General features: G+C 43.4%; 1 protein-coding gene across 2 annotated transcripts in view; it reads right to left on the bottom strand.

Moving 5' to 3' along the window:
* The window catches only part of LOC147113444 (G protein-coupled receptor kinase 5-like), a 279,468-nt gene that overhangs the window by 96,109 nt on the left and 158,639 nt on the right, over nucleotides 1-24,720 (bottom strand). For both annotated transcript variants that reach the window (XM_085994525.1, XM_085994524.1), the window contains exon 3: nucleotides 16,206-16,318. In XM_085994525.1, coding sequence (XP_085850651.1) covers nucleotides 16,206-16,318 — 113 coding nt within the window. The remainder of the gene's footprint in view (nucleotides 1-16,205; nucleotides 16,319-24,720) is intronic.

The following is a 24,720-nucleotide window of genomic DNA, read 5'->3' as shown; positions in this document are numbered from 1 at the left end:
TAAACTTGCTGAACCTGATACTTCCACATTCACCTAAAACTTGCCCAACAGGTTAATTTCTGAAATGTGGACGACTTCTTGATTTGCCCCATTAATAGCAGTAAAGTGAAACTGCTTATTTGCCTATTAAAGTTTCAGACAGCCTGCAGGGCCAATCAATCCAAAAAGGAGAAAATAACGCAGAGTCCAGAGCTTGAAAAACATTTCCTAAGACACAGACTGATTGTTCCCAGCTTTGTTACAGCCAATGAAGTTGGAGATCACATGATAAAAGAGGATTTGCTACTGGTTCCCCATCCATATTGCCATCATGTTCAGATGCTTAAATTTCAAATTACTGACTCGCCATCTCACAGAAGGATTTTTATGAGACAACTGTTGCAGTACTCATCTTTAATGAGGAAATAGTTACCAGACGCACTGTGAAAATTACTAGGTATGAAAAGACAACAAAGATCCTGCTGATAGAGCAACTGGGAAAAAAAGGAAACCTTTATCACACATTAAAAGTTTATTTTTGTGGTTGCAAACATTTCTAATCTGTAAAACAATTTCTCAAAAGTTATTTCTGTAAAGTTAATGGCATTGACAAGATGGGGACAAGATAAGCAGGAAAGCAAAGACGAGGAAGTTTGCACCAGTGTCCTTGGGATGTACAGCATTTAGTGAGATAACACTACTATGAAAGAGAAGGCATTCATTTATCAGGATCCTTCATTTATTAACTCCATATGATAGGAGATTTTGAACTGATAATATCCATGACTAACTAAAGTCGAAACACCAGTTTCACTTAAGGAATAAGGAGGTAACCCATGGTCAAATACACTGTAGTGAATACTTAGTGACTCACAATATGATCTGCAGGTAATCAGAGAACCACCATTACCAGATTAGCTAGAGATGCTGCAGTAACTCACTATTACACTATTCCTTCTGCCAGCTCTACCACTATCTTCCTGCTGTGACTTTTCCTTTCTGTTTTTCATGTATACAGTCCCATCACCTTTGACCTTCCATGTGGTCTTTTCATAGTTGGAAACTATTCCATAACCTTTCAGGGGTACCAGTCTACAGCGACATGTCCAAACACTATTTCCTCACCCTTACGTGCTGCCATTATTTGAAGAGCATTTCTCTGCATAATAGTTTAGTCATTCATTGTGAATATTGTGCTTTGAGATGTTTCTGGGCGATGTAATAAGGAGCTATATAAATGCAAATCTTTTTCTTTTTACTGCACACAAGGTCACTCTGGCTTTCAGACTAATGCCCAACATTCCGTGTGATTACAACATTGCAAAAGCCCTTAACATATACTTATGTACCTTCACCTGGGTTCCGTTCTCAACAGTACACAAAAAAGTGTTGATTGGACATCAGTCTCATGCATTTTCCTTTTCAAACTCCATTTCAGTTCTCTCCTTATTCATTTTTCAAAGTCCCGCAATTTCAGGTTAAGCAATGTCCCTTTACTGCTTCATGACTTGGTCTGCAATAGCACCCTTAACCTTTCAAGAGAGCGATTTCTTAGACTTTTTTGTTACCTTCATTTTCCAATACTTACTCCGAGTACATCATGAGGTAACAGTGGAACGTAGGAACAGGAGTAGGCCATTGAGCCCCTCGAGCCTATTCCGCCATTCAATTATATCATGGTTGATCTGTATCAGTGGCGTGATATACTCAAAGTCAGACGCGTTGCTGTATCACACTGTCATGGAAATAGCCTCAAGCAGTTAGCATAAGATTACAAAATGGGAATATGCATTTCAGGTTTACTTATAACTATGTAGTTTTCTGGTTTTCTAGAAGATGAACAATACAAGTACAGACATTATTTTCCAAGCGACATTTCTTTATCTACGTATAAACTTCCATTTTAGTGGGCTTCATTTAGTTTTACTTCAGCAACAAACGGGAGCTCTGGGACCCAGAGAAACAAGTGAACATACTAGACACAAGTCTCCAGCAAACGTACTTCTATTCATTATGCAACAGGAAATGTGTGCGAGAGAGAGAGAGATTGACCTTTAAGTACAAACATTTTTTTTTGCTAAACAGATCGACATGAATTAGTTTATAAATGCAAAAAAATGCAGTTAAAAAAGTAGAGCACAAAAAACCCACTTGCAAGCTTTGAATAGGAATTTGCAAAGATGATAAATCTTTCTAGCCAACTCACTTCTCCACATATTTGTGATTGAATCCTGATTATATAATTTTAGTAGTTGCATTCCACTAGTTTATGCATATTTCATCTTGGATAAGAATGCATCAATCTGAAAGGGCTGGTGGTGTCAAGGTGAAGTATTTTTCAAAACACATACCTTACATTCCAGCAGCAAAGGGCTCAATGGCATTGTAGCACGGATTGTTAATTAGTTTTACATAGAATTTACAGCACAGAAACAGGCCATTCGGCCCAACTGGTCTATATCAGCGTATATGTTCCACACCAGCCTCCTCCCACCCCTCTTCATCTCACCCTATCAGCATATCTTTCTATTCCTTTCTCCCTCATGCGTTTATCTAGCTTTCCCTTAAATGCATCCATGCTATTTGCCTCAACTACTCCTTGTGGTAGTGAGTTCCACATTCTCACCACTCTTTGGGTAAAGGAGTTTCTCCTGAATTCCCGATTGGATTTAGTGGTAACTATCTTGTATTTATGGCCCCCAGTTTTGATCTCCCCACAAGTGGAAACATCTTCTCAAGATCTACCCTATCAAACCCCATCAAGACCTCTATTAGCTCAGCCTTCTCTTTTCTAGAGAAAAGAGCCCCAGCCTGTTCAGCCTTTCCTCATAAGTATATCCTCTCAGTTCTGTCATCATCCTTGTAAACCTTTTGGATATTTGCTTTTAAATGCAATTAAAATGCCACTAAGGACCAGGTTTAGTATCTGTCACTGCACAAACTCTTCACATATGGCAGAAGAGTTTTCTAAGTAGGCTATTCTGAGAACTGACTTTTAAAAAATTTGTTTATGGGATGTGGGCGTCGCTGGCAAGGCCAGCATTTATTGCCCATCCCTAATTGCCCTTGGGAAGGTGGTGGTGAGCCGTCTTCTTGAACCGCTGCAGTCCCTGTGGTGAAGGTACTCCCACAGTGCTGTTAGGGACGGAGTTCCAGGATTTTGACCCAGCAACGATGAAGGATCGGCGATATACTTCTAAGTCAGGATGGTGTGTGACTTGGAGGGGAACTTGAGGTGATGGTGTTCCCATGCGCCTACTGCCCTTGTCCTTCTAGGTGGAAGAGGTCGCGGGTTTGGGAGGTGCTGCCAAAGAAGCCTTGGTGAGTTGCTGCAGTGCATCTTGTAGATGGTACACACTGCAGCCACGGTACACCAGTGGTGGAGGGAGTGAATGTTTAAGGTGGTGGATGGGGTGCCAATCAAGTGGGCTGCTTTGTCCTGGATGGTGTCGAGCTTCTTGAGTGTTGTTGGAGCTGCACTCATCCAGGCAAGTGGAGAGTATTCCATCACCCTCCTTACTTGTGCCTTGTAGATGGTGGAAAGGCTTTGGGGAGTCAGGAGGTGAGACACTCGCCGCAGAATACCTAGCCTCTGACCTGCTCTTGTTGCCACAGTACTTATGTGGCTGGTCCAGTTAAGTTTCTGGTCAATGGTGACCCCCAGGATGTTGATGGTGGGGGATTTGGCGATGGTAATGCCATTGAATGTCAAGGGGCAGTGGTTAGACTCGCTTGTTGGAGATAGTCATTGCCTGGCACTTCTGTAGCGCGAATGTTACCTGCCACTTATCAGCCCAAGCCTGAATATCGTCCAGGTCTTGTTGCATGCGGGCATGGACTGCTTCATTATCTGAGGAGTTGTGAATGGCACTGAACACTGTGCAGTCATCAGCGAACATCCCCACTTCTGACCTTATGTTGGCGGGAGGTCACTGATGAAGCAGCTGAAGATGGTTGGGCCTAGGACACTGCCCTGAGGAACTCCTGCAGCAATGTTGTGGAGCTGTGATGATTGACCTTGACTTTGGATGAAGAATCACCACTGAAGCAATTAATCCCCTCTAAGATTACCTTTTTACATTAGCTCTTCTTAAAAGTACTCGGATTTCTAAACTATAATTGAAAGACGAATCTATAATATATACCATGATTCATGTCCCCAAACTGAAGGAGGAAGGTATTATGTCCGTGAATGATTGAGACACGGACAGCAGGAGTTGAACAAAACAAGTCTTTACTGATTGAAGTCAATCGGGAAACTGAAACTACAGAGGCTCACTAGCGCCCTTTATACAGGGGTGGTCACTGCCGGTACTGCAGTCTGAGACCAGTTCTTCTCTTAAAGGTACATACACAACAATTCCTCCCCTTTTAGATAAACAGTACATAACATTCATTTAACTAAATGATAACTAATTACAATCACAATTACGGTTGCTAGATACATTGGTTAAGTTTAAGCAATTATAAGTTCAGTCTTTGAGGAGGCTTCCTGATTCTGTCTGGATAACGCCTCTTTGGGGTATCAGGTTCTTCTGGCAAGGTGGAGTCGGGATTAATGTCGTTGTTTGGTTCATCTGCTTCCAATATCACCGATTCTGCGGTAGCTGCAATTGGCACATCGATTTCATTGCCAGGTGTATCAGATCGTGGTGTGGAGTTGACGTTTTCCAGTGACTCTAGAATCTGGTCAGCATGGCGTCTTACAATGCTTTCTCCAACGTCCACGGTATACATGAGGGGTCCTTGCCGTGTACAAATCGTTCCTGGTTGCCATTTCTCAGTGCGGTAGTTCCGGGCCAAAACTGGTTGACCTATCTTAAAACTCCTGGTCGGCCTTTCATTCATATTCTGAAACTGCCTGTTCTCCACATCTCTTCGGACGTTTGGCTTAACCAAATCCAAGCGGCATCGTAGTCTTCGATTGAAGAACATCATGGCTGGAGTTTGGTTGGTAACCGCATGTGTCGCATTCCGGTAGGCAAACAAGAAGTTGTCCACCTTGTGTTGTAGGGGTATATCTTCATTACACATTGCCTTGATAGCCTTCTTGAATGTTTGAACAAACCTCTCGGCCAATCCATTAGTGGCTGGATGATATGGGGCAGATGTGTAATGCTTAACACCATTGTTCTTTAAGAACCTCCGGAACTCTTCAGACACAAACTGTGGTCCATTGTCAGAGCAAATCTGTTCAGGCAGCCCATTCCTGGTGAATATGGTTTGTAAAACTGTGATAGTTTTTTCCGTGGTGGTTGAGGACATTTTTATTACCTCTGGCCACTTTGAATGTGCATCCACCGCAATTAAAAACATCGAGTCCATGAAGGGACCAGCAAAATCAATGTGCACCCTTTGCCATGGAGATGAGGGCCACTCCCATGGATGTAGAGGAGCTTGTGGTGGGGCGTTTTGGACCTTCTGGCATCCTGCACAGCTCTTGGTCATCTCTTCGATTTCTCTATCGATTCCCGGCCACCACACAAACGCTCTGGCTAAGTTCTTCATTTTTACCCCACCCAGATGACCCTCATGAAGCTCATTGAGCACTCTATCCGTCAACTTAGGTGAAATTACTACTCTGGATCCACACATCAAGGTTCCTCTGCACACTGACAGCTGTTCTCTTCTCGGCGAGAATGCTGGCAGCAGTGGTTCGCCATGTGCTGGCCATCCCTTCACCGTTAAATCATAGACCCGTGATAGTGTCGGGTCATTCCGTGTTTCCTTTTCTATGTTTGCATTCGTCACAGGGAGACATTCGACTATGGTCGAGTGGAATAACTCCATTGGATCCACTGCAAGGTCGTCTTCTTCCATCGTCGGCAACAGTAGGCGTGACAATCCATCAGCATTCCCATGCTGTTTAGTTCCTTTGTACTCGATGTCATATTGGTGTGCCCCTAGGAAAAGGGACCACCGCTGCAGCCGTTGCGCTGTCATTATCGGTACGCCCTTCTGAGGGTTGAAAATGGAGACAAGAGGTTGATGATCGGTTAGTAGAGTAAATTTTTGACCGTGCAGGTAGTGATTGAACTTCTTCACCCCCCACACTAGGCTGAGGGCCTCTCTGTCAATCTGGGCGTAGTTACGCTCAGCAGAAGTTAACGAGCGTGACGCAAAAGCTATCGGCCTCTCTAAACCATCAAGGAATTTATGTGACAGTACCGCCCCAATGCCGTAGGGAGACGCATCACACGCCAGTCTGATCGGCAGTGCTGGGTTGTAGTGAGCCAATACTTCTCTTGAAGTGATTAAGTCCTTACTCTTCTGAAAGGCCCACTTACAGTCATTGCTCCATTTCCATGCTACTCCCGTTCATAGCAGGGCATTCAGTGGGTGCAGAATTGTCGACAAATTCGGCAAAAACTTATGGTAGTAATTCACCAATCCGAGGAATGACCTCAGTTGCGACACATTTTCAGGCGCTGGGGCCTTAACAACCGCTTCAATTTTGTCAGGGGACTTATGTAACCCCTCTTCATCAATCACGTGGCCACAATATGATATCTGTTTCTTAAAAAACTCGCACTTGGGGCGGTTGGCTCGTAGCCCATGTTCCCGTAGTCTAGTGAGCACCTGTTCTAGGTTGTTAAGGTGTTCACTGTCATCTTCACCTGTCACAAGGATGTCGTCCAAGTAACACTGAGTCCCCGGAATCCCTTGCAGGACTTGTTCCATCGCTCTTTGCCATATCGCCGGAGCCGATGCTACTCCGAATACCAATCGATGATACTGGTAAAGACCTTTGTGAGTGTTTATCGTGAGATACTTCCTAGAGGATTCTTCAACCTCCATCTGCAAATATGCTTGTGCTAGGTCAATTTTTGTAAAACGCTTCCCTCCAGACAGTGATGTCTTCTATCCTTGGAAGAGGATATTGTACTGTGTGAAGGACTGGGTTCACCGTCACCTTGAAATCCCCACAGATGTGAACCTTCCTTGGCTCCTCAGACTTATTGCTTAACGTTTTCTTCATGACAGGAACGATGGCTGTCGCCCACTCGCTCCAGTCGACCTTAGACAACACGCCTGCCTTCTCCAGATTCTCCAGCTCTGCCTCGACGGCTGGGCGAATTGCATATGGTACCGGTCTTGCTTTGAAAAACTTGGGAATTGCATTCTCTTCTATTTTTATCGAGGCAGTTACGCCTTTAAGAGTGCCCAGTTCTTGTTGAAATACCTCTTTGGCGTTAGCTAAGATTGTTGACAATCGTCCAGGAGTGACGTCGTCATCTTTTTTACCGTCCACCGTCATTGCATGAATGGAGTGCCAATCTAAGCTTATCTTCCTGATCCATTCACGTCCCAATAACGGTGGTCCACCATTTTGCAGTATGTAGAGATACAAATTCCGTATTTTCTTGCCGTTGTATTCGACAGGCACCCTTATTTTTCCTCTGGGGTATACTTTTTGCCCCGTATACGTCGTCAAGACGATGGATGTCTCTCTCAAGGGTATGTGTGAGAATAGCCGCTCGTAGTCTCGTCGATTCATGACGGTTAGCGCTGATCCTGTATCCAATTCCATTTTAACTTGGGACCCTGCTATCGTGAGGGTGACCCAAATGGTTCGGTGATCCTCTTTTGCGATTACATTGTGAAGTTTGCGACAGCTTAGTCTCCCGTTCCCGGATTCAGTATCGCTCATCTGGTCTTCGGAACTACTGTCCGTCATCTTTTGTACTTTCCTGTACTTTTCCTTAGTAGTCTTTTTGTTGTCGTTAGTCTTCTTCCCAGACCTGCAAACTCGTGCAATGTGTCCCATCTTTCCGCATTGCCTGCATATTTTGTCCTTGGACCAGCAGTCCTTCTGGTCATGATTAGTTCTGCCGCAGCGATAACATTTTGCAAATCCCCGTGTCATTTCGTGGGTGCCGTATTCCTGTGGCTTTTGTTGAATTTCCGCAGCTCCCCTGGCTGCTGCTTCGTACGATACTGCCACGCTGAAAGCCTTATCTAGTGTCAGCTCTTTCTCTGACAGTAACTTCTTCTGTGTTCCTTCACTCAGGAGTCCACAGACAAATTTGTCCCGTAGGGTATCTGCCAGTCCTGCTCCGAACTGGCAGTGCTTTGATAGCTTGTGTAGTTCCGTAAGGTACTCAGCATTGCTCTCATCTTTATGCTGAGTTCTCCTGTGGAATTTAAATCTTTCTGCTATCAACAGCGGTGCAGGGTTTAGGTGTTCCTGTAGGACAGCAACAATTTCATTAAAACTCTTCACCTTCAGTTTGGCTGGAGTAATCAGGTCCCGCAATAGGCCGTATGTTCTAGCGCCCATTAAGTTTAGCAATACCGATGCCTTTTTCTCATCGGCTATTTCGTTTGCCTCGCAATATACCTCGACTCTTTCCACATACGTGGTCCAGTCCTCTATTGTATTATCAAAGGCAGTGATACAGCCAGTCTTCGGCATCTTGAAAATCTAAAATGGCGCCTCCCGCGCTTTGCCTTCTTCCCCAATTTAACAAAATGGCGCCTCCCGCGCTTTGCCTTCTTTCCCGCTGATTAAGATGGCGCCCCCCGTGCTTTGCCTTCTTCCCCGCTGTTGCTAGCGCTGCTTTCCGTGGTTCCTGTTGCAACCTGCAGCTCCTCGCGGTTTCTTGCGCGTTTAATATTTCTTTTTTAAATTATTTTCCCATCGTGGAACAACCCTGTGGGACTCTTGCCTCCCTCTTCTCGGGTCTATACGCAGCCCGGCTTCGTAGCACCGGCCGCGCCCTGTGTGCTCCACCCTCTCTCTCTCCTCTTCCCGACAACGCTGCTCAGCCCCGTTGCAAGCCACCCGCTCGAGTTCGCGAACGCCGCAGCCCAGGAAGGATCAGTGTACTACCTGCCACCAGCCCGATTAGCTGAAGCACCGTCGACAGGAACCAGGCCCCGCTTTCGACAGCTTCTCCAGCAATCTTCAACTCCGCTAACACAGGGGCGGATGCCCACGGTTGACGCCCGTTTCTACTGCTTCTTTCTTCCTTCTGGCCTCGACCTCTGCTCACTTCGCTGCAGGAATGGATCCCAGGAGGTGGTGCAGACTGTAGGTAAGTTCGTATCTGCTCGTCGCCAGTATTATGTCCGTGAATGATTGAGACACGGACAGCAGGAGTTGAACAAAACAAGTCTTTACTGATTGAAGTCAATCGGGAAACTGAAACTACAGAGGCTCACTAGCGCCTTTTATGCAGGGGTGGTCACTGCCGGTACTGCAGTCTGAGACCAGTTATTCTCTTAAAGGTACATACACAACAGAAGGGGGCAAGGATGGTAGTTTCCATTTAGTGGTTGCATTAGCATTATATTTGCAAGTCTACACCGTTTCCACACTTGGTGGTAGCTTCATATGTGAGATGATGATCAAATGGTTTTGCTGGAGTGAAAGAAAGCAAAAGAAAACTACAATTGCAGCACTCTTATCTGCGGTTAGGTGGAGTGAAAATATAGAATGTGGGCCGGGGGGGGGGGGGGGGGGAGAACGGGAGGCAAAGAAAATGGAGGAAGAGAGGAGAATATATTAATGTCACATTTCTATTGCACTGAAGGAAGCAGCGTTGACTATTTTTACAGCAATTCAAGTTCGATCGATAAGCCTACATTTCGTTGTACTGCACTTGTGCACTAACAATGACAATAAAAGTTGATTTGATTGATTTGATTTGATTTTCACTGTCTGCTCAAAGTTAGAGATTGATGCAGGGTTCCACACATGGTGCTCAAATGCCTACATAGAGTGCTGCTGACTGGGTTTTCACTGTCAGCGTGATTTTTCATACCTGGAAATAGGTGACAAGTCGGTTCTTTACAATCATTAAAATGTGGATGGCGCTACAGTGGAATACTAGACTTCATTTATCAGAAGACATGTCTTGATTGTTCAAATAATAATTGAATACGAGAGCTTCAGAGCACTTGGACCAGCAGTAATACGGCAGTGAACGCGGACTAAAGCAATAGCTTTTGAGGAGGACATCAGAAGGTAACAATACATTGGCTTATTGCTTAATGACATTTGGCCAATAAGAAAAAAAAATCTGTGGAAGGCTGAAATAAAACAAGAAAATTTGAGTCATTATTTAAGTGTTAAACAACTGTTACAGAAGTGACCTCAAAATGTGCAACAATGCCCTTTGCCTTTCACACACCTTTTATCACTTCAATAACTTTAAGAGCAACATTTCAGCGCTAGTACAGCCCTGAAATGCAGTCTATACTTGTATTTAATTTTTCATTTATAGTTCCAAATTGATTCAACTTCATGTCTGGAAAACTATGATATGGTGAATCATGTTTAACATTATGTGACAGCGATTGGGCCATGCATCAGTGGGTTTCAAATTACACCACAAGGAATCCAAGCTGACCTAACATTAGACAGGATATTAGCAGAAGCCCATGCAAAATCTGCTAGTGTATATAAATAAATGCAAATAGCGCACACTAACACACACTTCCTCAAAGACTTTTCTGTCACACTTAATAATAATCAAATATATTCATAAACTTCTTGGAATTGATTGAGTGATGTATAAATTTAATCCAACTCAAGCAAATTTCTTAGTTGATTGAGTGACGTACAAGATTATTCACCGGGTTACACATGCAATCACACACAAAAATACCCTTTCACTAATCTTAAAATCAGTGGGGCTAATTCTAAAGCTTACTTCAGAACAATGTTTTACCTCAACACTGTGAATGTTCATTCAGCTAGAAGGAGCAAGGCCATGGGCAGAGGGGCAGAGAAAGAGGGAGGGAGAAAGGGGGGAGAGATAGAGAGGCGCATACACACACAGACACGGACAGAGAAAGGGAGGGAGAGAAAGAGAGAGGGAGGGAGGAAGGGGGGAGAGATAGAGGGAGGGAGAAGGGGGGGGAGAGAGGCGCATACACAAACAGGCACGGAAAGGGAGAGAGAAAAAGAGAGAAAGGGAGGGAGAAAGGGGGGAGAGATAGAGGGAGGGAGAAAGGGGCGGGGAGAGAGAGGCGCATACACACAGAGGCACGGACAGAGAGAGAGAGAGCACATGCATGAGAGTGAGAGAGAAACAAGAGATACATGGATAGAAAAGGAGACAGAGTCAGAGATGGTCAGAGAGGGGGAAGGGGAGCAAGTGTGAGTGAGCAAGTGCGAGAGAGATAGACAGCAATGTACTCAGAGGGGGGGTATGGGCAGAGGGTGAGAGAGAGAGAGATAGAAAAGACAGAAAAACACACAAAGACATGGATAGAAAGAGGGACATAGAGAGAGATAGAGACATACAGGGACAGAGAGCATGAGCGAGCAAATGTGAGAGAGAGGAAGGGAGGAGTGACACAAACAGGCAGACACAGGCAAAGAGGTAGCTAAGAGAGATAGAGAGAGAGAAAAAACTGAGCCACATGCAGAGAAAGCACAAGAGCCACAGATTAATATGTGAGACACTGGGAAAAACAGGCAAAGCGAGAAAGAGACAGAGCAAAAGTGAGAGAGAAGATTATAGTGTGCGAGAAAGACAGGAGGCAAAGAGAGATAGAGACACGAGTGGGGAGGTGGAGAGAAAGAGACAGACATACACAGGCCGAGACAGAAACAGAAAATGAAAGCCAGAGGCAGAGAGCAAAAGCTATAGAGAGTGTATGAGTCAGAGTGAGAGGCAGAGAGAGAGAAAGTGAGACGGAGACAGCAAGACTGTGAGTAAGAAAGAGACACACATACACAGACAAACACTGACAAAGAGAGAGAGACACACGGGGAGAGAGGTGTACTGGGACCCACCCTCAGACTGAAACCCGTGTTGGAAAACAGTTACTGTATTTCAGTTTTCAGTTACAGGGCTGTTACATCCTTATGCATTTGTCTAATGCATGACTTGTATGTCTAATGCTAAACTGCACTGATGGCATACTCCCAAGAGTTTTAAACAAATAATTTGGTCAAAATTAAGGTTCCATATGTGAATCATTAGAACTTGGCACATCATCAGATTGTGAGTTAGTTCATTCAAAGAGCATTAACCCTTGTATACCCCTTAGTTTGGTGAAGAATGAATTTCACTGTATTAGACTACACTTTATAATATAGGGGACAGTCAAAATAAGACTTCATTACCAATGCTATCTCAGTAACAATTTCCCACCTGGATTATCTTTATAAATTCCCATAGAAATAATGGAAACTTCAGGAATATCCGAGTGGGAAAGGGAAAGTTTGTTTGTCTAAATTAAATTCACAAGTCTAGATGGATTATAATAAAAAAGCCAACGTTTTATATGATTTTCTTTGCATTTGGGGTAGAGATTACATTTTAATGACAAACAGCAGCTACCAGTAATAATGCATTGCTTGAAATAATAATTTCTAGCAGGGGGAATACAGTATCAGCCCTTCAACCTCACTTCCACTATGGACATCACAACAATACAGAGCAGGATTTTTTTTTTTTTTTAATTACAGTTAATCTCATCAATTTTTTACAGAACAGATAGAACCTTTTAGAATTCTGACTATAATTCTTATTTGCATTGTCCATACTTCACGGCTATGGATCAATATAGGGTGTGTTCCAGGCACTAAATGCCACCATTTAATATGTTTTTAATGCATCATTCTTGCAATGTCTCCCATGAAGATTCATAATTAATAATCACTTTTGTTTTCTGAGCCATATAAACAATGTAAATAATTTTCTAAATCAGGACATTTAGATGAGCACTTGAAACGCCATAGCATACAAGGCTACAGGCCAAGTGCTGGAAAATGGGATTAGAATAGGCAGGGCTTGATGGCCAGCACGGACATGATGGGCCGAAGGGCCTCTTTCTGTGCTTGTATAACTCTATGACATAAAATGTACAGCAGAAAGGCATGGGAATTTATTTTTTAAGTTCCTGTATTGATAAATACTACAGAAGGCTCATATATACAAATATAATTTATTTTAGGTGAGAAATGTTAATTTTTCTAGTACAACAGAGCATTTTGAACTGGTAAGAGAGAGAGAGACATACAATTACACTTCGATTATGAAAGTGTGAAATCCCCTTTATCTTTCACTCCAAACAGATCTCACCAGGCCATTCACTTCCTATGGGCAAGGGTGGTAGGCAGAGCAAAGTGTGAATTTAGTGCTAAAATGTTGAACTGTCAGGTAATTTGAATTAAACAACTTTGAATTGAGTAGACTGTAAACTGGAATGGAGAACATTTAAAGAAATTATGGATCCTCAGTTGGCAGCAACTGCCCGTGTATATACCAGAGTGATAACTTAATGTACTTATTAGACTGGGACATACTGGGAACATGATTGTCATTTTTCCTGCCGTTTGCCTCTATGTATACACGGCACGTACTTCCATTTAAATTAGTGAATAGACTTGAAGTTGAAAAAAATGTGGTCGCCAAAACAAATCACTGACCCAATTTCCCTGACACACTGCCATAAATCTAGCTGTGCTGGTTCAAAGGGAGTTTGTGACTAACGCAGTATATTTAAAAACAGTTCCAACAAACTTGCAAATACCACCGTCCCCCGCCAACCCCACCCAGCATTGGTGTTGTTGGGACACCAGCAAAATACTGAAGGGGATACAACCAGATAAAATTGATTTGAGCAAGGCTCCCAGCTGTGTCAGTAAGCAGAAACGGATGGGTTTTAGGACAATCAGCCCACCATCTGATTTTCCCCTCACGAAGTAGAAAGAATCAGGATGGAAATACGTTCAAATTAAAACTGAACTAATCTGCAGCAAATAATGTCAAATTCACATAAATTGGCCACAAAAAGCAACACAACAAATCTCCACAGGATCGATGTTGTTTGAGACTAGAATGAACGTAAAAATCCAAATGCAGTAAGAAAGTGCACAAAGATCTAAAAATGTAAACATGAACCAATTGAGATAACGTTGTTCCATTTATCTGTCAAATATGATGGTACAATTTAGTTTTGCATGTGCCTCTAATGGTATATTGTTAAAATTTACCATTTTATGTCTAGTTAAAATTTAATGAAGCCTTAAACTGTCGAGGCCCGTTTTGAATTTTAGTTACAATCTACCAAAGTGTTTTCAGGTTACTGATGTGCCAAATGAATGTTCACAGAAAAGATGATGCATAACATTTCCTTTCCTCCCATTCTCCCGAATTTTGCAGTTTTGGTCTTGGTTTGGGAGGGAGGTTTGTATAGGTTATGTATGAAGAGAATAAGGCGTAATCAAATAATGTGAGCATGGAACAAAGCTTAGAGGCTGAGAATAGTCCTGTGACATTTTAAACTTGCGAACACTGTTCAGAGTTTTTTTTATACACGAAGCTACTCCATGCTCCATTTACACTGATCTCTACTTAAGTCTAAGTTTTGATATTAACCTTTTCTATATAGTATGTGTTTAGTTTTCACCATAACTTTAAACACATCCATTGTTGGTTTTTGTTTTCCCTTTCCCCAACATTCTTTCCTTCATGCCTGGCTTCGTTCCACAGTTATTGTATTAACATTTGCTCCACTGAAATCTAAAAAAATATTATTTCTTGATCTAGACTGTACCACAGAACATTGCAGTTGGACTAAATTGAGAAGTTTTTTTTCCAATTAATAATCAACATTAAAATGAAACAGACAAAAATTAGCATACACAAAATTGATATTAACCCATTCATATTTGGGCTATATATTAAAACTCAACTCCCACAGTCTGCTTTCTATTTCTGCTTCAATTTATGATCAATTTGTAATATCATTCACCCGGATTTCTTATGTAAATATATCATGAACATTAAGCTGATAAGATATTGCAAATTGAATAAAATTAAAACCTTATTTAATACTGTTTCAATATGTTTCGTAGTATTTATGACTCATAAATTTACAAATATAAATGTTTGAGTGAGCTTTACTTTGAATACTTATAAAATAGAATTAATGGATTTATATAATAACTGATACGAGTGTTTATATGGTGCCTTATCACACCAAAACATCTCAAAGCACTTAGTTTGAAGTACAGTGACTGTAGGCAAACATAACAGTCACTGTGTTAGAAATCTCTCACAATGAGATGAAAGAACAGTTTAGCCTGTGTTTAGTTGGTATTGACTGAGGGAGGAAATATTGGCGAGGATACTAGTCTTCAATAGTCTTCAATCCCTGCTCTTCAATCCTGCCCTGGGGCTTTAACGCCCAACTGAGCCACCAAAACAGGCCGATGGAGCCTTTGTGTAATATCTCATCTAAAGGACAGCATCACCACCAATTCAGCATTCCTTTAGAATTGAAGTGTCAAGCTAGATTACTCATTCGATCTGTGGCACAAATCCACAATCTTCTGAATCACTGGTCATAATATGTTGCCAACTGAGCCAAGCTAACTCAGTGCTGTTGCTTTTTGTGTCTTTTTTACAGTTACTGTTATCACTGTTGATAACTAGTTCCACACACAAAAGGAAAAGTTCAATTTATATGACTGAAAACTCACGTCTGTCCACAGAGACAGAAATACCAGGATACAACTAACAAAAAACAATACCAGAGTACATCCAACAAAGTTCCAGATGGGCTGTACCCAAAATACATTCAAGGTTAATCGGATATGTACACCAGGCAGGTGCCCACACCCTAAAGCAGCCTCAGCGGGGTTTGACCAGGCCGTCACAGGGGAGGTTGGCCTGAGCCAGTCATTCAGGTTAGGCCAGGCTTTGATATGTGTTGTGTTACAATAAATTTGCTAAACCTACAAATTAAACATGAACAGCTTGAACAATATCTACACATGCTCTTGGACCGTAGGAGAAGATTTGAAATATTTTATAGGAACGTTAATATTCAATTAAAACATATTAGTAGGAAACAATGGAAAGAAGTAACCCTGAAGATATGATCTAGAGCTGGGGTAGATCACGTGACCAACGTTCCCTCTAATTTTTTTTTGGTGCGCGGTCCCTTTAAATTTGCCGCGCATGCGGGGTACCTTTTCCAGCAGCAGCAGCTGGTGAGCGGCCTGCGTGGGACCTCCCGATTGGCGTGCTGCCATGCACCTTAGGGGGAACATTGCATGTGACCTCTCAAGGAGCCATTTTCTTAGAAAGGCAATTCCCCAAATAATTGCTCTAACCCTGTTCCCAACCATCTGTGGAGATTGGGTAGAAATTTAACAGACTTTTCAAACCTTGTCTAACCTAGGCACTCAAGTGTCCAGGCACAATATCACCCTAATATCTTTATTCTACTGTAAACAAATTCCATAACCAACTTACCACTAAGTCAAGAAAATTTATGTAGTGCTCAAGTTCAGGCTGGGCTTCACAGAACTGTCGGAAAAGTAGTCTTCCAATTGGCTGCTTCTCACAGAGGCTGGAATAGTCTCTCTCTACAGTCAGAGGGGGGGGAAAAAACAATTCAGTATTTTATATCATTTCCTTCATGTAACTTTAATTTATGCTTAAACCCGATCAATTCTCTGTGATAGGAAATTAATACATTTTCAAAGTAGAAAGATTGTGAATTATGCAATTATCGCACATTCCTATTCTGTGTGAAAAGACGGTGCTACAGACACCCAGAAATAACCCGATGCACTGAAAGCTCATCTGCTGAAAAGGATTTGAAAATTAATCCTGCAGTTTGCAAATATTCTGCTTACAGGAGAGTTCTTGATTTACTTTTGCTTCCTGTATATTTTCTTTATGACACTTAACAAGTGTCCTGTGAACAGCACAGCAACATACTGTACTATCTTGCACAACATTATGCATGAAAAATACATCAGGTTCAACAAAAGCATACAGGCCGTAGTATGAAATGTATCTTAATTTAGAAAGTAAATATTAATATTACAACTTAGAAAGTAAATATTAAATATTAGTATTACATTTATATTAATTTAGAAACTTAAAAGAAAGTTAATCAGCTGTTAACAATGTAGAAGTTTTTGTCAAAGTGACTTGGTACATGGCAGAACATGGGTTTGCAACCATACCTCTCTACAGTGAGATCCCAATTTCAACAGTACATTGTTGCAGTGAGGAGGGCACGAGTGGAGTCTGGACACTTCCCAATGGAAGGGAAGGTTAATAATATAATTGTGACTGTGAATTATCCCAATTGACACTTGTAACTAATTAAAAAGAGTAATATGGGCCTGGGAGCAGACTACCTTCACATCGTCTCCCAAGGAGATATCCAAATAGGGACAATGGGTTGAATTTTAACAGCCAGAAATGGGTAGGGTGGTGTCAGGTCAGATGTCAAAATTTAAAAATCTCAAACCTGACCCCAAGTTAAACCCGGATTTAACGGAGGCGAGACAAGATGCGGGCAATTTAAATATTTTAAGGAGGCTAGCAGCCTCTGATTTAACCCGCTTTGCCGGTTTTACAATGGGCGGCCGGGTTTCCCAGGCCTCGGGGAACCCGACAGCTGAAGGGAGGCAAGGACAGCTTCGGAGAGAAGGTCAATGCCTTTACAGCACTGCTTGTGTTTCAGGAGGAGGAGGAGTGCTTCCACCTGGCCCCCCAAACTCCCCCCGCCATCATTCACTGACCTCCGGGATCATCCTCCCGGGGTCGGGGATCAGACCCCCCTTTTTGGGCCAGGAGGAGCAGGAATGCTTTGCCCTGGCCCCCCAATTCAAAGAGCACCCCCCCCCCTATGATTGGACCCCCCACCCCCAGCCTGACAGGAAGCCAAGACTGTCAATCAGGCCGACTTCTGGGTGGGGTACCTGTCAATGACAAAAGACACATACTCTGGAGTTAAAATTCCACAGCATGCAAGGAAACGTGGGCTTCCGGATTTCCCGTCCGAAACATCGCCACCCCCCGCGTATGTAACCCGCTCCTGTTAATATCCAGGCACATGAATTTCAGCACATTTTCCTTTTTCTATTTTTATGAATCAGATAGGATTACAATTGTATATTTAATCATTGACACAGCTTTCTCCCTTAACAACTTTCACTGTCTAAGAACTAATGTCTGGACAGTCAATATATGCACCAATACAAATTTATGGACGGCCAGCTTGATGGGCTGCACAAACAATGTTAGTCTCTTAAAGCAGAATGGTCAGGTATCGAAGTTACTAAATAAAACAGCTACCGAGCTGGCAGATTTGTGCACTAAATAGCCCAGGAACTCAACATTGTGACTGCCTGGTTGTGAAATTAGCACTTATACTGTTTTTCTCAAGCAAACCATCTCCTAGACAATACCATAGATTATGCCCTTTCGACTTCCACGAGAAGCATTTCGCTGTTTGAAGTGTGTCAGTGGGTGAAACATCTTGATGACATTTACTTAATCTTTTCAAAAGATACACATATTTTCCAACACTGTAAATTTATAATAATGAATAGCATAAAGCTGGTAATTTTGCAAGGACAAATGTTTAGGGGTTTATACCATTATTAGACAGGAAATAATGTCTCATATTTTACCTAAAGAATGGTCAGACTCTAATGACCTTAAAGTTAACAGTTTAATAGAATGTCCAAAAATAAGGGAAAATAGTCCTGTTATTACAACATTCTGTGATATTGTTCACAATGAGTTGTTGGAGGTTTTAGAACAGCAGTATAATGTGGCACTACTGCGGTATTAAGTGGGGCAGATTAAGCACATATCCATCAGCCCCAAAACTGGGCATGCATGAGGTGCTGTTGGGCATCAACAGATCTATATACCACCACAATCTGCAACCTCATCTTCAAAAGTATCACAGGAGAGAAGATGATTGAAAAAAAAATCTAAAGTTTATCCCTCATTAAGGAAATCAAAAAGTACAGCAAGTTTAGCAAATCAGTCATATACCTGGGTACCCTCCAGTTAGGATTTCCGAAAAATTGCATTTTTAGCTCCCCAGAAATATTTTCACATCTCAGAGATTGAGTGTGTGCTTAAAAAGTGCAGTTAGGAAAAGTAAACTGATTAATGGTTCAGTACAAGTATGAAGTGTTTTATATCAGCTCTGGAAAATCTGTAATAGCTAGGCGGAGCTCAGAGTGAAGCTCAGGCATTGCTAATGCCTCATCACAAATGCCTACCAAACAAGGGCCTGATTTTCCAGTCGTTCTGGTCATGGTGGTACCTGGTGATAAGTCCACTCTTGATATCACAACCCAATGTCAGACTGTCGGCAGGTCGCTTACACCCAGTCTGTTGACGCGGAACATGTGCTTGGTCATGCATAGTTTCAACAGACTATTTAAAAAACACGTTTGCTCCTAGTTTGCTAGCTGAGATTAGGAAAACTCACTGCATGATTAAGTCTCTATGGCGGTAGGGGAAACATGTATCTTTTCACTCAATGGCACAGCTTGGCTCTGGATGAACTTGTTACAACTCCTAATCTGCACCTACTCTTGAAATTTCAGAGGCCAGTAAAACCTTTCATCCAAGATCAGGCAACAAAGTCTAATTATTTTTTAAAATTTGTTTTATGGGATGTGGCCGTCGCTGGCTAGGCCAGCGTTTATTGCCCATCCCTAGTTGCCCTTGAGATGGTGGTGGTGAGCCACCTTCTTGAACCGCTGCAGTCCGTGTGGTGAAGGTACTCCCACAGTGCTGTTAGGGAGGGAGTTCCAGGATTTTGACCCAGTGACGATGAAGGATCGGCGATATACTTCTAAGTCAGGATGGTGTGTGACTTGGAGGAGAACTTGGAGGTTAGATGGTACACACTGCAGCCACGGTACACCGGTGGTGGAGGGAGTGAATGTTTAAAGTGGTGGATGAGGTGCCAATCAAGTGGGCTGCTTTGTCCTGGATGGTGTCGAGCTCCTTGAGTGTTGTTGGAGCTGCACTCATCCAGGCAAGTGGAGAGTATTCCATCATACTCTGTACTTGTGCCTTGTAGATGGTGGAAAGGATTTGGGGAGTCAGGAGGTGAGACACTCGCCGCAGAATACCCAGCCTCTGACCTGCTCTTGTTGCCACAGTATTTATGTGGCTGGTCCAGTTAAGTTTTTGATGACCAAACAATACACAGCATTTGTTACTGCCTGATATTTTACACACATTATTTTCACCTTCCTGTCATTGCCATGACTGAGTTGAAGAACGTGGGAACTTAAATGATTACATGCTAATATACTCCATTCCATTCGTCAGAGATCAAGGGGGCAATTTTCCCAGCCCTGGGGAGGCGGGTATGGAGGCGGGACTGCCAGGAAAATGGCAGAATCTGGGAGCGGGTACCCATCCCACCCCCGTGCCATCTTCCCAGGAGGCGGGTACCCGACCCGCGCCGAGTCCAGTCTCCTCGAAGCGGGATGGGGATTAATGCCAATTAACTGCCTGTTAACAGGTAGTTAACAGGCAGTTTTTTGGCTAATCCCTATTTTGAGACCTAAAGTGTGGGCTTCCCGATGGCTCCGAACCTCACCAGGGTCAGTGAGGTGAGCCATGGGTCTGTGGGGCCGAAATGTCTGGTGTGCAGGTGAGTGATGAGTGCAAGTGTGGAGAGGTAAGTGTGTGAGGTGACTCTAAAGTGTTTTAATAAGATTACTAACCTTTGCTTCTTCCTCCAGGCTTCATCCCTTTAGGCGGCCGAGCTGCCTCATCTCCACGGCAGAGATGACAGAATGGCTACTGCATTCTCCGATGCAACAGCCATCTGATTTCTGCTGAGGAAAGAGGTTTGGTGAGTCTTGAGTACAAGGACACACCAAAGAACAGCGATTGTCAGTGCTTGACAGCTTCTCAAAGCTTGTCAAACTATGACAATTCATCTGTCAAAATTTTTTGACAGATGAAACGTCATACGTTGACGTTCTGTCATCGGCTTTCCCTTAATTGGCGGGCTTAACAAGGTCAATCAAGGGGAAATAGCGCGGATTGGCCGGACGTCGCTGGAGGCGGGACTAAAACCCGACAAGCAGCAGTCCTGCCTCCAACGCGCCCCCATTGATAAAATCACCCCCCAAGTGTCTTAGCCTGCTAATATACAGAAAGTGCTTCTCAAGCAGTCATACACAGCATGCTCAACTTTTCCACATTCAAAATACCACTGTGCACTCCGCCGTGTGCTGAAAGACTCAGGGTATAGTTCTCCTAGGGTGGGCAGCAATAGAGTTATGGGCTGGTTTACCAGGTAGTTATAACTGCTACTGCACAAAAACAGGACTTTTTGTCAATGCCAATTTTGATTAATTTCAAATATTTAATCTGCCAAGTTATTTTAAAACTCTGCATGTGCCATTTTTTGGGTTACGGCCAAAAGAGCACTAGTTGGCAAATAAAGCTGGTGAGGTTCATAGTTCTGTTTAAAATGTCTATTTTATGCCGTGTATGGCTGCACGCCTACATCACTTCAGCCTGAGTCATCATCGCAGAGACCAAGAATTACAATTTTGGAGCAACAGCATTGCTTCCATCTATCTGACTTAATCAACATAGTGACCACCATCACCAGAAAGACTGCAATCAGGCCATGTTTGGTACTTCTGGCAACTTATCCACTGCCTTCCTTGGACTACAATCCATTTATTACTGTGGAGTAACCAGGGAGAGTGCCCACACCACCACCTGAGCAGTCAACTTCCACAGAGAACTATGAGGAGTGACAGTAATGATCAGTAAGAGTATAATAGATTCCCACCTCCAGACTGGAGGGAATCAATTTGGAGCACCGGAGAGTAAAAAGTGATTGTTCATGAAACATTTTTGTGCACTTTACTTTAAAAAAAAGAGTAAACCGTTCTGACAGGTTCGAAAGAGCAAAATAGGTTAAAAAGAAAGGAAGACTTGCATTTATATAGTGTCTTACACGTCATCAGATTGGCCCAAAGCACTTTACAATAATTGAAGTACTTCTAAAGTGTACAGTCACTGTTACAACGTAGAAAAGGCGGTAGCCAATTTGCGCACAGCAAGGTCCCATAAAGAGCAATGAGATAATGACAAGATAATCTGTTTTTAGACGTTGCCTCAGGGATAAATATTGTCCAGGACGCTGGGAAGAACCCCCCTGCTCTTCTTCAAAAACAGTGCCATGGGATCTTTCGTGTCCAGCTGAGAGGACAGACAGGGCATCGGTTTAAAGTCTCATCCGAAAAATGGTACCTCCGACAGTGTAACATTCCCTCAGCACTGCACTGTCAATCTAGATTTTGTGCTCAAGTCCCTGGAGTGGGACTTGAACCCACAACCTTTATGACTCAGCGGCCAGAGTGCTACCACTAAGCCACGGCTAACACCATTTTCCTTTCCTTTTTGATCAAATGTTGCTTACATTTGCAGCTTACGTTATGACCTAACCATGTCCCACCCTACTTTCTTTGCAATCTCTTGTCTTCACACGTCTAAAGGTTTGTATTCAGGGCTATTATTGTTCTGTCAGCTTTTCTAGAACTGCGTCAACTTTTGCGAAACTGCTGGGCAAAATACACTCGTTTTCTAGGTTGGCACATATGACCGTACAGGTCAGCTGCGTATAGTTGTATGTTGATACTCTTAAGATTGAATAGCGGTGATGGGTAGTAACCAGGCATGAAAAATAACTTGGTTTACCAGCAGATGACGTAGGTTTTAGACAAATGTTACCAATGTGACATATGGATTATAGTAGGCCTGCAGTCAGTACATTAAAAAAGCCATTTCCATCTGTGTTCCTGTTCAATTAGATGACTTAATTGCAAGATTAATCATAGCTGACAGTTTCAAAAATGCATACACACTAAGCAGAGATTTAAATAGCCACTTCTGTGAATTTACCACCATACCCTAAGTTACTGTTCCAACAATTTGTGGTTTTTGGATCACACTATGAAAATGCATCCAAGAGCAATTCAGCACAAACTATTTGTGTGTGAAGCAATGAAGCTTCAACCAATGGAATTGAAGGTTTTCATTCAAGAGTGCAACAGACTTTGGCACCTGGATGACCTTTTGTTTTAAGGCCCATTGAATATTGTTTCCATCGCTGTGATTCCAGCATCCGTGAATACTGAAGTTCTGTTCAATAGCCAGATGTGAGTGTAACAAATAAAGGGAAAAGACATTACCAAAAGTGAGGTCATCAGACCCATGGAAAGAGGGCCTCGTTCGGCTCCAGAAATATTTAATTTCTCACATCAATAAAAGAGACCTGTATCTTTTCACAGTCTTCATTGTTGGCAATAATTCCCCATTTGAAAGAGTGCTTCTCATAATCATCCAGATGGTACAATTTATTCGTTACTGTACTGTACCAAAGACTACAAGTCCCAGATAACAACAGAAAATGCTGGAAAAACTCAGCAGGCCAGGCAACATCCGTGGAGGGAAATTAGAGTCAACGTTTCGGGTGAAAACTCTTTATCAAGACTAAAGAGGCACAGGGAATGAAATAGATTAAGAGGCCAGGCTGGGAGAGAACAAAAGAGAAGAGCCATTAAGAGGTATTCAAAACGAGATGAGATGGTGACAGGACTAGTGGAGACAAAAGACAGCTCTAGATTAGGTGTGAAATGCGCTGGCAGAATGGGAGACAGCTGCCATGTGGGAGAGAGGAAAAAAAAGGAAAGGGGGGGGGAACCAAAACAAAGGTATGGATAAAAAATAAGTGAAAATGTAATAGGGGCCAAGGTTATGATCTGAAATTGTTGAACTCGATATTGAGTCCGGAAGGCTGTAAAGTGCCTAATCGGAAGATGAGGTGCTGTTCCTCGAGTTTACGTTGAGCTTCCGTGGAACAATGCAAGAGGCCAAGGACGGTGAGGTCTGAGTTGGAATGGGCGGTGAATTAAAACGACAGGCGACCGGAAGCTCGGGGTCACCCTTACGGACTGTTTCACCTGGAAGGGGTGTTTGGGGCTGATGCGCTATCAATTACTCATAAAAGACTGAGAGTTAAGAGAGTAACTAAAGGCTTTTATTAACAAAAGAATGAAGGTCTGCCTCGAGTGGTCGACCGGTCCAGAAATACAAAGGGCTGGGGAGCAGTCACCTTTATACTAGGACTTGTGGGAGGAGTCAGCCGAGGCATGTCCAGGCATGTACACAGTGGAATACAAACAGTGGTTTACCACATTCACCCCTTGTTTAAAATTGAGTCCGGCGGGGTGAAGTGTATTAAAAGTTAGTGTATTGGAGTCTCTCCGGAGGTCTTGTCTGTCGCTGTGATCGGCGTGGCGACGGCAGGGGTAGTGGAGCTTCCGGCGTCGAGTCCTGCGTGGGCTGTGGCACAGGCGTGTCGTCCTCGTAGATGTCGAGCGGGTCGCGGGGCCCAGGCCTGCCATCTGCTGGGGCTGGATATCGGATCGTGGGGGGGGGTGGTAGTGAGTAGTGGGTTACTGCGGCCCCCGAGGGTGCAAGGTCTCTTATGGAGACTGTGTCCTCCCGCCCGTCCGGGTATGCAATGTAAGCATATTGGGGGTTGGCGTGGAGGAGGTCAACCCTCTCGACCAGGGGGTCCGTTTTATGGGTCCTCACGTGCCTTCTCAGTAGGACCGGCCCTGGGGACGTCAGCCATGGCGGTAGCGATGTCCCCGATGTGGACTTCCTTGGGAAGACAAACATTTTCTCATGAGGGGTGGCGTTAGTGGCAGTGCAGAGCAGTGACCGAATAGAGTGGAGCGCATCGGGGAGCACATCCTGCCAGCGGGAAGTTGGAAGGCCCCTCGACTTTAAGGCTAGCAGGGCGGCCTTCCAAACTGTCGCATTTTCTCTTTCCACCTGTCCGTTCCCCCGGGGGTTGTAACTGGTGGTCCTGCTTGTGGCAATACCCCTAGTTAGCAGGTACTGACGGAGTTCGTCGCTCATAAACGATGAGCCCCGGTCGCTATGGATATAG

The sequence above is a fragment of the Somniosus microcephalus genome, chromosome 8 (assembly GCF_052327205.1).
Source record: "Somniosus microcephalus isolate GS21.2 chromosome 8, FLI_Smic_1.0, whole genome shotgun sequence".
NCBI lineage: Eukaryota > Metazoa > Chordata > Chondrichthyes > Squaliformes > Somniosidae > Somniosus > Somniosus microcephalus.
Note: the sequence above shows the minus strand (reverse complement) of the source record. Positions and strands in the feature narration are given on the sequence as shown.